At 41.8% G+C, this 18,558-nt stretch overlaps 1 protein-coding gene across 1 annotated transcript in view; it reads right to left on the bottom strand.

The window, feature by feature from the left end:
- Nucleotides 1–6,800: 6,800 nt before the first annotated feature.
- The window catches only part of LOC128697165 (uncharacterized), a 31,065-nt gene continuing 19,307 nt past the window's right edge, over nt 6,801–18,558 (bottom strand). The window contains exons 5-9 of the mRNA XM_070104232.1: nt 17,783–17,915; nt 15,769–15,903; nt 14,395–14,456; nt 9,309–10,047; nt 6,801–6,863 (exon numbers count right to left, since the gene is read on the bottom strand). Of these exons, the coding sequence (XP_069960333.1) occupies nt 6,801–6,863; nt 9,309–10,047; nt 14,395–14,456; nt 15,769–15,903; nt 17,783–17,915 (1,132 nt within the window). The remainder of the gene's footprint in view (nt 6,864–9,308; nt 10,048–14,394; nt 14,457–15,768; nt 15,904–17,782; nt 17,916–18,558) is intronic.

Here is an 18,558-nt window from a genome sequence, read left to right as displayed (position 1 = left end):
TTTTTTGCAAAAAACCCGGGTTTCCGGGGGCCCGGGCCCGGGTGGAAGTGGTTTAACCACTTGCTGTCCCCCATTTTACCAAAATCTTTTAAAACCATTTCTCACCATCTATTCTACACACCCCCCGGGTACCAGGGAAATGTGGGATGAAGATCCAGCAACCCCTAAAGAACCCCACTAGGATGAAAATTTACATCAAAAGGAAAACCCGGCTAATATCTCTTGTGCTTCACCGGGAAAACTTTTACAAAGGCATCTTATTAAAAAGGAAAAATGCTTGTAACCCATCAACCTGTGTATTTATTCCTTCATATATTTCATCTTTCTTTAATTCATTTAAGAAAAGTTGTACTGTGGAAGACTTGTGTGCAGATAATCTTTGGAAAAAAATTCCCTGATGTTCTCTGCCTCCCTAATTTCAAGACTGTGATAACATTTTTGCAATTTCTATGGCTGTCAAAAAACCATGGAGCAATATTATCAGTGGGTTCTTTTGAGAACTTAACCCTTTCAGTAGATTCTTTGGAATTAATAAAAGGTCTGCTCAAAAGGGAATTTTTTCCCGTGTATTTACAGTTTTTTTGTGAGTTACCCGGGTGGCCCTCTGGTTTTTCAGTGATGGGTGATTAAATTTTTTGGGTGGGAGGTTGTGCCAAAACTCCCCTCAGGGGCAGCCACACTATCACTTTGTCCCTTTTTCCCAAAATTCCGCCCTTCTTTCCCTTTGGGCCTTTTACAAAACGACTGGCCCGGTTTTTTAAAGGGTTTACATTAATAGGCAAATTATTTTTTTTTTCAAGAATTTTTTCTTTTCCCGAATATCCTTTTCTTTTCTCTGTCCTTTTTCCTCAAGCTTTAGCGAAATGAATCTGGAAATTCAAAGATCTGAAAAAATAATCTCTGGGGAAAAATTTTGCAGAAAGCATCAAATACAAAAAATCTCTCATTTAATTGCAACAAATAAAAAATTCTTTGAAAACTAGAAAAGGAAAAAATATCAAACCATTTTTCATACAGTGGCCTCAATTTCAATCTCAACAATTTTTAGTGTATTTTTATGGGGCTTTTTTTAAGTGTATTTTTTTAAATGCTTTTGTAAAGTATTTTTTTTAAGTTTTTTGTAAGTGTATTTTTTGGGGGTTTTAAACGTACTTTTAAACTAATTTACATTATTCCTTATTTGGGGAAAAAATTGTTTAGGGATTGGCCTTAAACAGCCTTCTGGAACATAAAAAGGGCCAAATTTAGTACCCTGTATCTTAAAATTAAACCGGGCCAAACCCGATCTTGTTCACATGTAGTGCTCCAAAAATGATCCCCACGTTTTTGTATATTTTTAAATAAAAACAAAAAATAAATCAAAGTTTTTTTCACATTTTTAAATGTAAAAAAAAATTTTTATACTTTTCCAAAAATTAAAAAAGCTTTTATATCGTTGGCCCTTTTATGGGCTAAATAAAAATAATTGTGAAAAAATTTAAATTTTTAAATCCTCTCAAAACCTTTCCCAAATTTTTTTATATTAATTATCATTTTCGGTTTATTCCCTTTGGGGGCAACCCATAACAATGATACAGCATCTGAGGAATGGGGTTAAATGGGTTTTTCAAAAAAAATAGTTCCTTTTTTTTAAAACAAAAATTTACTAAAAAGAATAGTCTAAATTCTTCAAAATTCCCAAATTTCCCCTTTAATCCCCCAAAAAAATATTTGACTATCAAAAAGAGCAACTGTGGCCCCCACCTTGTCTCACATGTCTTGTTTTCACCTGGTCTCCCCTGTTTTTTCACCTGGGCTCCCTTCTTGTCTCACCCCCTGGGCCACATGTTTTTTGTCTCACCCTTTTCCCCATGTCTTGTTTCCCCCCGGTTCCCTGTCTCCTTTTCTTTCTCCCCTGGTCTCCCTGTCTTTCTCCCCCTGGGCTCCCCCATGTCCCTTTTCTCCCCCGGTCTCCCATGTCTTGTCTCCCCTAATCTCCCATGTCTTTCTCACCCCCCTTTTCCACATGTCTTGTCTCACCCGGTCTCCCCTGTTTTCTCACCTGGTCTCACATGTCTTTTCCCCTGGGCCCCATGTTTTAACCCACCTGGTCTCACATGTCCCTTTTCCCCGGGCTCTGTCTTTCTCACCTGGTCTCCATGTTTTCTCCCCCTGGTCTCCCTGTCTTTCTCCCCAGTCTAAAGTTCACCTGGTCTCCCATTCTTGTCTCACCTGGTTCCCCCATGTCTTGTCTCCACCCCAGTCCCCACATGTCTTTCTCCCTAGTCTCCCCTGTCTTGTCTCACCTGGGTTCCATGTCTTGTCTCCCCCTAGTCTCACATGTCTTGTCTCCCCCCTGGTCTCCCCCATGTCTTGTCTCACCTGGTCTCACATGTCTTTCCTGGGCTCCCTGTCTTGTTTTCCCCAGTCTCCATGTCTTGTCCACCTAGTTTTCCCTGTCTTGTCCCCACCTGGGGCTCCCCCTGTCTTGTCCCTGGTCTCACATGCCGCCCCCCCTGGTCTCCCCATGTCCCCGGGTCCCCACCAGGTCTTGTCTCACCTGGTCTCCCCCTCTTGCTCTTCCCTGGTCTCCCCCATTCCACTGGTCTCCTTTTTGTTCCACCTTCTAAAATGTCACCGGTTCCCTTCTTTTCTAATTCCCCCACATGTCTTTCTCCCCGGTCTCCCTGTCTTGTCTCAGGGCTCCCCCACGTGTCACCTGGTCTCCCCACATTCACCTTGGGCTACAGGTCTTTCTCACCTGGGCTCACATGCCCTTTTCTCCTGGGCTCACATTTCCCCCCTGGTCTCCCATGTCTTGTCTCCCTGGTCTCACATGTTTTTCTCCCCGGTTTCCCTGTCTTGTCTCCCCCTGGTTTCCCCTTTTTCTCACCTGGTCAACCCCGTGTCCCCCTGGGCTCCCTGTGTTCTCCCTGGTCTCACATTTTCTTTCTCACCCGGTCTCCCATGTCTTTCTCACCTGGTCTCCCATGTCTTTCTCACCGGTCTCCCCCATTCTTGTCTCACCTAGTCTCATGTCTTTCTCCCCAGTTTCCCTGTCTTGTCTCCCCGGTCTCCCATGTTTTCCCTGGTCTCACATTTTTCTCCTGGGTCTCCCCCATTCACCTGGTCTCACATGTCTTGTCTCCCCCTGGTCTCCCCCATGTCACCTGGTCTCCATGTCTTGTCTCCCCTGGTTTCACCCGGCCCCCCGGTCTCACATGTCTTTCTCACCTGGTCTCCATTCTTGTCTCACCCCCGGTCTCACCGGCCCCGGTTTACATTTTTGTCTCACCTGGTCTCCCCCCTGTCTTTCTCACCTGGTCTCCCCCAAAGTCTTTTCCCCGGTCTCCCCGTGTCCTGGTCTCCCCTGTCCCTTTTTCTCACCTGGTCTCCCCTGTCACCTGGGGGCTCCATTTTTTCACCTGGTCTCCACGTGTCCCCCTGGTCTCCTGTTTGTCTCCCCCTGGGCCCCACCCTTTTTTCCCCACCTGGTCTCACATGCCCTTTTTCACCTGGTCCACATGTCCCCGGTTTTCCCTTTTTGTCTCCCCGGGCTCCCTGCCCTTTTCTCACCCCCGGTTTTCCCCCGTTCCCCCTGGTCTCCCCATGTTTTTTCTCCCCTGGTCTCCCCCTGGTCTCACACCCCCACCCGGTCTCCCATGTTTTCCCCACCCTTCTCATGTCCCCGGGCTCCCGTTCACCGGTCTCATGTCTTTTCTCCTGGTCTCCCCCGTGTCACCTGGTCCCCCTGTCTTGTCTCCCCCTGGTTTTGTTCACCTGGTCTCCTGTCTTTCTCACCTGGTCTCACCGCCCCCACCTGGTCTCCCCGTGTCCCCGGTTCCTGTCTTGTCTCACCCTTTCTCCCGTGTCACCCCGGTCTCACACGTGTCACCCCGGTCTCACATGTTTATCTCCCCGGGCTACTTGTTCTCACCTGGTCTCCCTGTCTTTCTCACCCCAGTCTCCATGTTTTCTCCCCCTGGTCTACATGTCTTGTCTCACCTAGTCCCACATGTTTGTCTCACCTGGGCTCACATGTCTTATCTCCCCTAGTCCCCACATGTTTTCCCTGGTCTCACATGTCCCTTTTTCACCCAGTCTCCCCTGCCCCTTTTCTCCCCCCTTTCCCCCATGTCTTGTCTCACCCCCAGTCCCCACATGTCTTGTCTCCCCGGTCTCACCCCCTTTTTTCTCACCTGGTCCCCACATTCATCTCCCCGGTCTCCCCTGTCTTGTCTCCACCTGGTCTCCCACCGGGCAACCCCGGGCTCCATGTCTTGCCCCACCTAAATTTCCCCCGTTTTTCTCTCCCCCCTGGTCTCACATGTCTTGTCTCACCCCGGTCTCCTTTTCCTTTTTCACCTGGTCTCCCCCCTGTCCCCCTGGTCTCACATGTCTTGTCTCACCTGGTCTCCCCGTGCTTTTTCACCTGGTCTCCCGGTCACCTGGTCTACATGTCTTTTCCCCCTTGGGCTCCACCTGTCTTGTCTCACCTGGTCTCACACGGGCACCTGGTCTCCCTGTCTTGTTTTCCCTGGTCTCACCCCCGTGTCCCCTTTCTCCACATGTCACCTGGTCCCCATTTTTGCCCCACCTGGTCTCACCCCTGGTCTCCACGTGTCACCTGGTCTCCCTTCTTGTCCCTGGTCTCCCCCGGGCACCTGGTTCCCTGTGTTTTCCCTGGTTTCCACACATTTACCTGGTTTTCAAGGGCCCTGGTCTCCCCATGTCTTGTCTCACCTGGTCTCTCGTGTCACCTGGTCTCCCCGTGTCCACCTGGTCTCCATGTCTTGTCTCACCTGGTCTCCCTGGTCTCCCCCTTCTTATCTCACCTAATTCCACTTTGTCTCCCCCTGGTCTCCCTGTCTTGTCTCCCCCACCTAGTCTCACATGTTTACTTTTTTCACCTGGTCTCCCCATGTCTTGTCTACCTATTTTCCCCATGTCTTGTCTCCCCCCTGGTCTCCCATTCTTTTTCTCTCCCTAGTCTCAAAGTCTTGCCCCCCTGGTCTCCCTGTCTTTGTCTCACCTTTGTCTCCATGTCTTGTCTCCCAAATTCCCCTGTTTGTTACCTGGTTTTCCCCCATGTCTTTCTCACCTGGTCTCCAAAATTTTTATTCACCGGGGCCAATGGCCTTTTCACCTTTGGTTTTTCCACGTGTCACCCGGGGCTCACATGTCTTGTCTCACCTGGGGAACTGGGGCCTCAGCCCTTTTCTTTTGGGCTAAAAATTTTGTCCCAATTTGCTGGAAATAATTTGTACAAGAAGCACGGCCCAAAGGATGGAAAATAACTGGGAAAAAGGGAAAGTATGATAACAATATACACCTACCCCTCCGACTTTGACCGAGGGTTGGTTCGAAACTGGGTAAAAGTCAAAATAATCAAATAAAATGTTTTCTGAATATCAACCCAAAAAATTTTTAATTTCTTTTTTTTTTATTGTTTATTTTGGTATTTCATGTTTTACTTTTTTGCTGTGTTAACCCGTATTTTTTAAAATGTAAGGGTTTTGGATAAACACTGTACCCAAAAAACTTGTTTATTTCCCAGAAATTTGGCATAAAACCCTGGTGTTTCCCCGGGGGTCATAAATTCCCGGGGAAAAAAAATCCGGGGCAGGTGTAAAAAAAGTGGTTATAAATCCCCGGGTGGTGGTGTATGTGGGGTTACCCCCACTAAAATAGTTAATAAACATCAGATATAGACATTACAGGTCAGCCATCACTAATGCAGCAATCAGTTATCGGCCCTCAGTAATCCCGGGACCTTTTAGTAAGCATAACTTAAATTTCCCATTATTTATTCAAAACATTATACTGGCTCAATTTTCATCCTTATACTAATTCAAATCATTATAAGACTCAGGAATTGGCGGGTGGGGAAATCCCAACCAACCCAAACCAGTGGAGGAAGGCCCGTTTTATGAAAATGAGGGAAAATGTTGGGGAAACTCTATTGTAATAAAGTTGGTAAAAATTTCCGAAATTTTATAAAGTAAAAAAGGGCACCGTATTTGTGACATTTCATTGTTTGGCGTTTGGCCCCGGGCTTTGTCGGGCGTTGCCCCCCCTAAAATTGTGAAATTTTCCCCAATGTCTTTTACTTTTCCCGAATCTCTATTTTATGGGTTAAATTTGGGGTTTCTAACCTTCCACTTTTTTAATCCGGCACTCACTAATCCCGGGACACTACAGGGTGCCAATGATGCCAGATTAGTGATAACCGACCCGTACTAAGGGAAATTTTTTTAAATTTATCAAAATATAGAAAAAATTATAATTAACCTCACTAAAATTTTTCGGGGAAAATTTTAAAGTTTTTAATTCCCAGAAAGTTGGAAAAAAAATCTTTTTTAAATTTTTTTAAAAACACTGGCCCTCTCCTGAAGGGGATGTGACCCAAAAAGAAAAAAAACTTTCACCCCTCCTCCTCCACCACTGTCTTGCCAGGTCCGGCCCATCACAGTTTAAAGGGTGTAGATATCCCCGTCCTCCTTCAGGGGGCAGACGTTTTACTTCAACCCCGGACTCCCAAATCCAGCCCAACCGGGTTTTCCCGAAACCCCTTTATTGTTCCTTCCCCCCAACAGCATCAAGTCATAAAAACCCACTTTCCTCCACTCCCCCTTTTCCATACTCAATATAGAACAGAAAATGAAAACCCCAATAAAACAAGTATGACACGGGGGGGAGGAAGGAAAGGGGGGAGGGGAAAAGGTAGGGAGGTGTTGCTGTGGCAGTGAATTTCCTTGGCCCCACCTTTTTTAAAATCCCAAACCTTTTCCGAACACACCCAGCTTTAAAACTTACACAACCTAAAGGTTTGTGGCTGCTTCCCTCCACACACACACTGAACCCTGACTCATCTCCACAACACACTGAAATCATCATCAGAGTAAATATATACTGAATAAAAATTAGTACAGTTAATTACTACTGCAACCTGCTTAACTAACAATAATGTTGCAGTGCAACTCATGGAACCTGAGCTGCTATGGTTTCAAGTTCCGACTCTTCCATGATTTATGTCCATTTATAATTTTTACACTACTTTCCTTACCATGGGCAAACCATAATAAATCTATTTAAATTAACTATATGCAAACCATAATAAATCTATTTAAATTAACTATATGCAAACCATAATAAATCTATTTAAATTAACTATATGCAAACCATAATAAATCTATTTAAATTAACTATATGCAAACCATAATAAATCTATTTAAATTAACTATACAAATGTCAAAGACACTAATGGATACATATTAATTATAAAAATCTTACTTTAATAAATATATGTAACTGTGTGTGTGTTCATATGTAAGTGGAATACATGCATGTGTGTGTGTGCACATATGTACTCACCTAGTTGTGGTTGTAGGGGTTGAGTCATAGCTCCTGGCCCTGCCTCTTCAATGGCCTCTACTGGGTCACCCTCCCCCCAAGATGAGCTTTATCATACCTCTGCTTAAAGCTATGTATGGATCCTGCCTCCACTACATCACTTCCCAAACTATTCCACTTCCTGACAACTCTGTGACTGAAGAAATACTTCCTAACATCCCTGTGATTCATCTGTGTCTTCAACTTCCAAATGTGTCCCCTTGTTGCTGTGTCCCATCTCTGGAACATTCCGTCTCTGTCCACCTTGTCAATTCCTCTTGTCGTTATCACGTCCCCCCTATCTCTCCTGTCCTCCAGTGTTGTAAGGTCAATTTCCCTTAACCTCTCCTCGTAGGACATACCCCTTAGCTCTGGGACTAGTCTTGTTGCAAACCTTTGCACTTTCTCTAGTTTCTTTACGTGCTTGGCTAGATGTGGGTTCCAAACTGGTGCCGCATACTCCAATATGGGCCTACCATGGAAATATAAACACATATGCAGTATAATGTGATCCTTTATTGACAACGTTTCACCCACACAGTGAGCTTATTCAAGTCACAAACAGATCTGTTTGAGATCTGTTTGTGACTTGAAAAAGCTCATTGTGTGGGTGAAACGTTGTCAATAAAGGATCACATTATACTGCACATATGTTTATATTTCCATTGTGTCGGTATTTTATACCATTTATTTCCATGGGCCTACCATACACAGTGTGCAGGGTCCTGAACGATTCCTTATTAAGATGGCGGAATGCTGTTTTTAGGTTTGCTAGGCGCCCTGTGTGCCTCAGGAGATGTGCCTGGTTTTATACTCACCCCAAGATCTTATTCCTTGAGTGAGGTTTGTAGTCTCTGTCCCCCTAGACTGTACTCCATCTGCAGTCTTCTTTGCCCTTTCCCAATCTTCATGACTTTGCACTTGGTGGGATTGAACTCCAGGAGCCAATTGCTGAACCAGGCCTGCATTCTGTCCAGATCCCTGTAGCTTTTCCTGGTCCTCATCTGATTGAATTCTTCTCATCAACTTCACATCATCTGCAAACAGGGACACTTCGGAGTCTATTCCTCATGTCATGTCATTCACAAATACCAGAAACAGCACTGGTCCTAGGACTGACCCCTGTGGAACCCCACCTGTCACAGGCACCCACTCTGACACTTCACCATGTACCATGACTCGCTGCTGTCTTCCTGACAGGTATTCCCTGATCCACTGTAGTGCCTTCCCTGTTATCCCTGCCTGGTCCTCCAGTTTTTGCATTAATCTTTTGTGTGGAACTGTGTCAAATGCCTTCTTACAGTCCAAGAAAATGCAGTCTACCCACCCCTCTCTCCCTTGTCTTACCGCTGTCACCCTGTCATAGAACTCCAGTAAATTTGTGACACAGGATTTCCCGTCCCTGAAACCATGTCGGCTGTTGTTGATAAGCTCATTTCTTTCTAGGTGTTCCACCACTCTTCTCCTGACAATCTTCTCCATGACTTTGCATACCATACACGTCAGTCACACTGGTCTATAGTTTAGTGCTTCCTGTCTGTCCCCTTTTTTAAAAATTGGGACTACATTTGCTTTCTTCCATACCTCAGGTAATCTCCATGTTTCAATAGATGCGTGCATGTGTGTGCCAGTAAGGAAATCAGTAATATTATTTTTTATTTACTATACCAACCATGTCCCACCAAGACAGGGTGACACAAAGAAGGAAATGCATTTATACAATCCCTGTTTTCCCAGAAGTGTACTGACATCACAATTTAGATTCCCCTCCAGAGATTATTCAGACCAGGAGCTCTTCCAGAACATCGTGGTAGCAGACAGCTAATTTATGTTACATTTTTTGCTAAATTTCACAAAAGTACATAATAAATAAAAATAAAGGAATTTAGCAGAATGTTTCAAAGTTATATAAAGAACACTGAATATAATATACTGACCTTGTCCTTCCTTGGTTGATGTGGCACCACACTTAGTGCTGAGGTAACACTGTAACTTGGCTGATGTGGCACCACACTTAGTGCTGAGGTAACACTGTAACTTGGTTGATGTGGCACCACACTTAGTGCTGAGGTAACACTGTAACTTGGCTGATGTGGCACCACACTTAGTGCTGAGGTAACACTGTAACTTGGTTGATGTGGCACCACACTTGGTGCAAAGGTAACACTGTAACTTGGTTGATGTGGCATCACACTTGGTGCTGAGGTAACACTGTAACTTGGTTGATGTGGCACCACACTTGGTGCAAAGGTAACACTGTAACTTGGTTGATGTGGCATCACACTTGGTGCTGAGGTAACACTGTAACTTGGTTGATGTGGCATCACACTTGGTGCTGAGGTAACACTGTAACTTGGTTGATGTGGCATCACACTTGGTGCTGAGGTAACACTGTAACTTGGTTGATGTGGCATCACACTTGGTGCTGAGGTAACACTGTAACTTGGTTGATGTGGCATCACACTTGGTGCTGAGGTAACACTGTAACTTGGTTGATGTGGCATCACACTTGGTGCTGAGGTAACACTGTAACTTGGTTGATGTGGCACCACACTTGGTGCTGAGGTAACACTGTAACTTGGTTGATGTGGCATCACACTTGGTGCTGAGGTAACACTGTAACTTGGTTGATGTGGCATCACACTTGGTGCTGAGGTAAAACTGCAAGTTGTACTGCTGCAACATCAAAATATATTGTTTAGAGAAACACAAACAACACATTCCATATAAGTAATCAAGAGAGTCCTTGATCCAAGAACTTGGACTTATCTTCCTAGGACTGAACATGGTTGCTTCTGATCCCTCCTCCCACCAGGCACTGTATGACTCATAAGGATTTAGAGCTTTCCCCATGATAAAAATGCATAAATAATGCCATGAGATATGTTTTCGAGAAGCACAAGAAACAAAACATTCCATACTGGTAAGGAGTTTACAAAATATTATTTTATGAGAAAGTTTTGCTACCACCATCTTGTATGTAGGTCGAGATTATTGATGGCAGTGTCACTCATGCACATCTGTGTTTTAACCTGTTAACTGTCCAAGCGTAGATCTACTTTTTTTTTTTACATGCTTTCAAATGGACGCGCAAAAACGTAGATCTACATTTAGACAGTTGAAGGGTTAAGTTCAGCTTCCTTGAATATGCTGCGAGTGACAATTCTGGCCCAGACTGTGTGGTGAGTGAGCGCGGTGTTACAAGTATGGCCATACCCATTATATTTTATACTAGAATGTGCTCCTTTTTATTATATATGTTAATGGTAATATTGTTAATATATTGTTAGGCCTTCATAACATTGTCATGTAGTGGGAAACCACTAGTTACAGTGCCAGTTAGCAGTTCAGGTACTGACATCTCCCTAAGTCACGTGACCAACCTGACGTCAGCTTACCACTCAGTGGTACTGTCAGTAGGTTCACAGCACTTGCTCAGAGAAGGTTCACCACCCTTGCTCTGAGCACATTCAGGCACTCAGCCTTTAATACATTCCCCCGCACTAGAAGATTACTTAGTCCCAGACTACGTGTACTTTTATGTGTAGCACTACACAAGAGAGAGAGAGAGAGAGAACTTTGTATCATATACTAAGTTTTATATGGATTCTTTTATAATAAAGATCACATTTTATTTAGTCGGATCAGTCTCCTAATGATAATCCCCATATTAAATTGACATGTGTCTAAGGACAACTAGACGAGAGCTGGATTCGACATCTTGTTACGGAAAGAGGCCCAAACAGGCCCATAGACATGGCCCCTGACGTAACACGCGGTACAATAAAAAAAAATTCTGCCCCACGCAGTACAAAAAGGGGCTGATTTAAAATAAGGACTTTGGGGTGTTTTCGAGGATGGCTTTAATGGTTTTACTTGCCATTCCTCGGTAACTCATCAGCCATCACCCACTAAGGCAGGTGAACCAAAAAAGAAGAAACATTTTTCTTTTTTTTACATTTAGTAAGTTGTACAGGAGAAGGGGGTTACTGTCCCCTTGCTCCTGGCATTTTAGTCACTTCTTACGACACACATGGCTTATGGAGGAAGGATTTTTCTCCACTTCCCTATGCAAGAAAATGGAAGATATGCTTGTGATTGGTTTCAGACCAGAAGTAGCCTGAAAAAGGGATCAAATATTAAATTTTTGGTGATTTTTTTCCTAATTAAAAGTAGGACCCCCATAAACAAACTTTATTTCTTTCTGCAGTTTACAAGATGTAGTTTACATGTAATAAAGTACTGTTAAGTAGAAAAGAAAGATACTAATATATTGTTCATTTGCTTCCTGTCCTGCTGGTCTCTTCAATGGAACAGCCTAAACCGTGACCAATCACTCTTGGTTATATTTTATTATCCGAGAAATACAGTAAAATTCCACTTTTTGTGTGACTGATTCAAAGTGGAGAGCAAGTGTTATGTAGGAGAGGCCTGAGGATGTAATTAATGAACAGATTTAAGGTTGCTTTTGTGTCTGTAATGCATATACTGTTTGTTTATTCTGGACTGTTTTTCAATTGTAATTTTTGGGTTAACTTCCATTATTATAGGTAGTAGGATGGTAGACAGCAACCGCCCAGGGAGGTACTACCGTCCTGCCAAGTGAGTGTAAAACGAAAGCCTGTAATTGTTTTACATGATGGTAGGATTGCTGGTGTCTTTTGTCTGTCTCATAAATATGCAAGATTACAGGTATGTCTTGCTACTTCTACTTACACTTAGGTCACACTACACATACATGTACAAGCATATATGTATATATAAACCCTTCTGGGTTTTCTTCCATTTTTCTTACTAGTTCCTGTTCTTGTTTATTTCCTCTTATCTCCATGGGGAAATGGAACAGAATTCTTCCTCCATAAGCCATGCGTGTTGTAAGAGGCGACTAAAATGCCGGGAGCAAGGGGCTAGTAACCTCTTCTCCTGTATATATTACTAAATGTAAAAGGAGAAACTTTTGTTTTTCCTTTTGGACCGCCCCGCCTCGGTGGGATACGGCCGGTGTGTTGAAAGAAGAAAGAACTTCCATTATTGCTCAAAACAATAAGTTGTCATAACAAGAAGTAAAAGATTGCTCCATTTATACAACAGGTTCCATCCTACTGATGTAAAATAAAAACTGCTGTAATGTGCAGCAGACTTTTTTTTTTCATTTTTAGATGCATATAAAAGCTAGGCCTAAAAAATGCATATACAGTACACACATTACTTACCTTAAAATATTTTCATTGTTAGCTTATAGTGAGTGGTGAATATATTTATTGTAGGAAGTCTGAATATATGAAGAATTGGTATAATTAAAAACAGCTGTATTAGTGAAACACTGTAAAACGAAGTGCTGTAAAGTGAAGCCCACTTGTACCCAAGTTAGAACTAAGAAGATTAATGTAGCCATCATGAAGGGCCACAATTTATTTATTATTTATTAATTTCCTGACAATCTGTTGGAGTGTGAGCAGGGTAATATTTAGTGAAGGGATTCAGGGAAACCGGTTATTTTCATATAGTCGGACTTGAGTCCTGGAAATGAGAAGTACAATGCCTGCACTTTAACCCTTTGAGGGTCGACAGGCCCTCTCCGAGACTCGTTCTCAGGGTCGGCCAAATTTAAAAAAAAAAAATAATTTTTTCTTATGAAAAGATAGAGAATCTTTTCCCGATCATAATGACACCAAAAGTATGAAATTTGATGGAAAACTTACGGAATTATGCTCTCGCGAAGTTAGCGGTCTCGGCGATGTTTACGCATCGGCGATTTTGCCCACTTTCAGCCCCATTTTCGGCCAATTCCACTGTACTAGTCGACAAAAAACATGAATATTTCGCTAGAACTCCATTTTTTCTATCGAATGAGTGCAAGAAACTATCCATTTATCAATTTCAACTATCCAATACAGTGGTCAGAATTTAGCAATTTTGCCAATTTCACACAAATTTCCAAAGATGCCAATTTCCGAATAGGGTCCAGAATAAACAAGAAAGACATTCCTGGCACTAAAATGACATTTCCTCTGTTCATTAGCCACGTCTCAAGGCCCCTCTTACATTCTTTTGCTTTTCACTTTGAATTTTTATTCTCACAAAAAATAGAGGATTTACTGTTATGCAGACTACTGCATTAGTGTAAAAAATGATATAAATAATATTGGCGCACTTGCAAAAGAATATTAGACTCACTGGTTGACGTGTATTGGACACTTGGCATGATTTGTTTACTTTTGAACTTTGGTAAAAATCGAACATTTCTGCTACTTTGAGCTCAATTTCAAAGTACTTTTCATTGTAAAACCAGTCAAAATCATCTCAATTTCTGTAATATGTCTTCCATTCTATAAAATGCGATTAAGAAAACTAGAATACAACAATAAATACCATACGAAAATACAGTGAAAAGTTGTTGTTTTATTCCAAAAAAACGGTCAGTTTTTTTTTCTCATTACGCACTGTGTGCTGCAGGATTTTTTTTATACTGTGCACACTGACCACATAGACCCATTCTTTCATAAGTAGGCCTACCAGCTTTCTCCCACTAGATTTGAGGGCGCTAGAATTTAGGCGTACTAGTATGTCAAAAACCCTGGGTCGTAAGCCGTACTAGTACGGCCGAAACCCTCAAAGGGTTAAAGGAGGGGTTTGGGATATTGGCAGTTTGGAGGGATATGTTGTGTATCTTTATATGTATATGCTTCTAAACTGTTGTGTTCTGAGCACCTCTGCAAAAACAGTGACTATGTGTGAGTGTGATGAAAGTGTTGAATGATGGTGAAAGTGTTTTCTTTTTGGGGATTTTCTTTCTTTTTTGGGTCACCCTGCCTCGGTGGGAGACGGCCAACTTGTTGAAAAAAAAAAAAAAAATTATTAATTTGAACATGATACAGAGAAGTACAAAAGAATACAGTTAAACGCAGCATGCCAAAGCCACTTGAATGCATAGCATTACGGGCAGGCTTAAAATTAACTTAAGATTAACTAATACATTAACTATACCACTGAACTTGTTGGAACAATCTCCTAACACCATACCGATGTTTACTGGCAGAGATGACCTCCTCTTGCTGACCATTCATCAACAATCTTTCATTGGGCTGAAAATAAGAAAACATTATCAAATGTTGGTCATTTTAAAATATATTACAAAATATGCAGAATTTCTATTCACCCTTGAAATCTAAAAAAATCATCTAAGGCTCTTCAGACTTCTTGAAAACCATTGTTCTTCCCACAATAACCTTTCCAATGTAACATTCACTCAATAATGAGACCTCATCAAACCCAGAGTTCTTCCCGCAATAACCTTCCCAATGTAACGTTCACTCAATATTTCACATCTACTTGGCTTCAATAAAAGTATTTAGGTAATACTCATGCTCAGCAAGTTTTTAAAATAGTGTACATGACAACTGGGAAAGATATATTAATACATACTGTCTCAGCCTTGAGAGGAAGGAGAGGCTGTGCAGTATTTAAGTGGTAGAACAATCAACTCACACCTGAAAGGTCTTAGTTTAGATTCCCAGGAGACAAACAGGTAGCATTAAACTACAAACTAGTGTCACTGATATGTACGGTATGTGAGGTTATGGAGAAGATTATCAGAAGAAGTGTGGTGGAACATCTAGAGAGGAGTGGATTCATACATGATAACCAGTATGGCTTCAGAGATGATAAATCCTGACTCACAAACCTACTGAAGGTCTATGACAGGGTAAAAGTAAGAGAGAAGACAGAGGGATACAGGAAGGCTTCTGACACAGTACCACACAAAGGACTAGTACAAAAGCTAAGCTGAAGCAGCTAACAAGAAAATATCAAGACAGTAGCAGCAGTAGCAGCAGTAGCAGCAGTAGCAGCAGTAGCAGCAGTAGCAGCAGCAGCAGCAGCAGCAGCAGCAAGGAAAGTGGTTAGAAAAGTATTATTTTGAATATGGCAGCTACAGGTTTTGATAACCTTCCCTTAAAGTCATCTCAAGCTTTAAGTTGTATAATAATAACAACTCAATAAGACCGTAGCTACAGTTTTGCCTGCCTTAACCTTCTTAATATTTTCAGGTACATATATACAGTATTTATATGAATTAGTTCTGACATGGAAAAAATTATCTAGACTAAGATCAAACATCAAATACTAATTAAAAATAGTGGAGATAAAATCTATGACTGTCAGGAAATGCATAATGTAATGTAATGTAAGATAAGCTTTTTTTCTTTTTAACACGCTGGTCGTCTCCCACTGAGACAGGGTGACCCAAAAAAAGAAACACTTTCACCACCATTCACATAATCACTGTCTTGCCAGATGCACACAGATAGGACAGTTTAGATGTCCCTCTAAACAGCATAATAAGGAGAAAAAGAACAGACCCACAAAGTAAAGTAAAACTTTCACGAAGAGACTTACATTTACAGACAATGAAGACAGCGCCTCTCCATCTTGTCCAGTTGGTTGACATTTTGTGGAAGATGTTAAGTGTACAGATGGATTATTTAAGTAGTAATCGGTGGCACTAATTCTTCTCACAGTAAGAGCTTCAACCTGTTACAACACATTAAAAGTCTTTAATATCTTGATAACTTTAATAAATGCAACTGACTGACATAATTTACTATTACTATACTAAAATATTAATAATGTTAATGTTGCAGTTTAAAAACTGTAGTGTAAAGCACCCTTCTGGCAAGACAGTGATGGAGTGAATGATGGTGAAAGATTTTCTTTTTCGGGACACCCTGCCTTGGTGGGAATCAGCCAGTGTGTTAATAAAAATATAAATAATAATAATAATAATAATGATAGTAATAATAATCATAATATGTAAAATTAAAAGAAGGAACTTAAAAGGAAACAAAGGAAAGAGCAAGGTGATGAGAGTAACAAAAAATTGAGGTAATGAAAGATTGGATAAGAGATCGGAGAGATGGAATGTGGAAGAAGTGAATATGTTCAGATATTTGTGAGTGGAGGTGTTGGCAGACGAGTCTATGAAAGACGAGGTAAACCATAAACTGGTGAGAGGAAAATGGTGGGTTGTGCACTGAGGCATCTGCAGAGACAAAGAACAGTGTCTAAAGAAGCAAAATAGAAGAATGTATAAAAGAATAGGGGTACCAACACTCTTGTACAGTGGCGCCTTGGGATACAAAATTAATTTGTTCCAGAAGGCTGTTCAAGTGCCGATACCAAACAAATTTGTTCCCATAAGGAATAATGTAAAGTAGATTAACCCGTAAATGGTCCAAACGTATATATACGTTTTTTCAACATTTGAAAGTATGTAAAAAAAGTAGATCTTTTTTTTGTTTTTTTTTTTTACATTTGAAAATGTGTAAAAAACTTTGATCTACTTTTTTTTTGTTATACAGTATTTGAAAATATGTAAAAAAAAACGTAGATCTACTTTTGTAGCACTACACATGTGAACGTAGATCTGCTTGGACCGTTTACGGGTTAATCCGTTTCAGACCCCCAAAACTACACTTACAAAAGCACTTGCATAAATACACTTTCATAATTGTTCGAGTTTTGAGCTGTTCGTATCCCGAGGTACCACTGTATGTGTGTGAAGCGTGAGTTTTAAATGTTGTAGCAAGTAGTAAGCCAGAGGCAGTGAAGATGTTGTGTCTGACAGCAATGTATGCCATGAATATTATGCAGAGAATTCATAATTACAGTGGACCCCCGACTAACGATATTATTTCAATCCAGAAGTCTGATCGGGTGCCGTTATAGACCGAATTTGTTCCCATAAGGAATATTGTGAATTAGATTAGTCCATTTCAGACCCCCAAAAATACACCTACAAAAGCACTTACAAAAATACACTTACATAATTGGTCGAGTTAAAAGCTGATCGTTAGTCGGGGGTCCACTATACTAAAATTATTATCCAGAGGGCTGAGAAGGGGTTGTTGAGGTTCTTTGGACATTTAGAGAGGATGAAGCACAATAGGATGACTTGCAGGGCATATAAATCTATAGTGGAGGGAAGGAGGGGTAGGGGTCCTCCTAGAAAACGTTGGAGGGACGGGCTAAAGAAAGTTTTGTTGTGAGAGGCTTGGACATCCAGTAGGCATGTGTGAGCATGACAGGTGTGAGGGGAGGCAAGTGGTTTTTATGACTTGATATGCTGTTGGAGTGTGAGCAAGGTAACATGCATGAAGGGATTCAGGGAAACTCGTTAACTGGGCTTGAGTCCTGGAGGTGAGAAGTACAGTGTCTGCACTCTGAACAATGAACACAGAGGCTGTATTTCATACTGTCATATAAACCGTGATGCCCACTCACCTCTAGCAAGACAACTATTGATGAGAAAAGGATGGTGAATGGGTTTTCTTCTTTGGGGTCAGCCTACCTGGTAAGCCTATCTGGGTAACAAATGGATAATATAGTAAAAAAAGAAATTAGTTATATTTACTTCCTGTTGAAATTTCTTTTCTGCCTCTCTCTCTCTGTGTCGCATCGTCCTCTCTTGTTCAGTCAGTGCCAGTTCCACCCTCAGTTTCAGAGGTGACTTAGAGTTCAGTGCAGCTATCATCGACATTGCATCCCTTTGAAAACAAAATAGATGATAACCCACATGATTTTACTGTTTTTTTTTTTTTTTGCATGGCACACAGACATGAATACAGTTTGACTTAGAGTGTGTATCCTGGGATAAATAACTGAGGATAACCCAAGATAGCCAAGCAGTGTTGCTCATTTCCAGTAATATCTTATGGTCCTTCACTACAATGCCACCCTCAACACCTGACTAACTCCAACATACACTGTTTAATAACTACTACACAAGAGACATGTATGCACTGATCAAGACAATTAGTGAGGAAATGTTTTGCCATAAGTAAATGTCTTGATCAGGACGTGTATGTGAAGGTGTCCTGAGGCCTGGTTGACAACGCTCTCGCTTCACACACTCAGTCTCCCTAATAATCCCCGGCCGGGGATTTCCTTAAAATACCTGCTGTCTCTGTTCACCTAGCAGTAAGTAGGTACAGTACCTGGGTGTTAGTGGACTGATGTAGGTGGCATCCTGGGGGACAAAACTGAAGGACCACAATGGAAATAAAACAGACAGTCCTAGACGAGGCACTGACTTTCTTGGGTTATCCTGGATAGCTAACACTCTGGGGTTGAAAATCCCAACAAAATCTTATCATACCTTACCTACAACTTATTGATACTGGTATCACC

The sequence above is a fragment of the Cherax quadricarinatus genome, chromosome 89 (genome assembly GCF_038502225.1).
Source record: "Cherax quadricarinatus isolate ZL_2023a chromosome 89, ASM3850222v1, whole genome shotgun sequence".
Lineage (NCBI taxonomy): Eukaryota > Metazoa > Arthropoda > Malacostraca > Decapoda > Parastacidae > Cherax > Cherax quadricarinatus.
The sequence above is the reverse complement of the archived record's forward strand: the minus strand, read 5'-3'. Positions and strand labels throughout refer to the sequence as shown.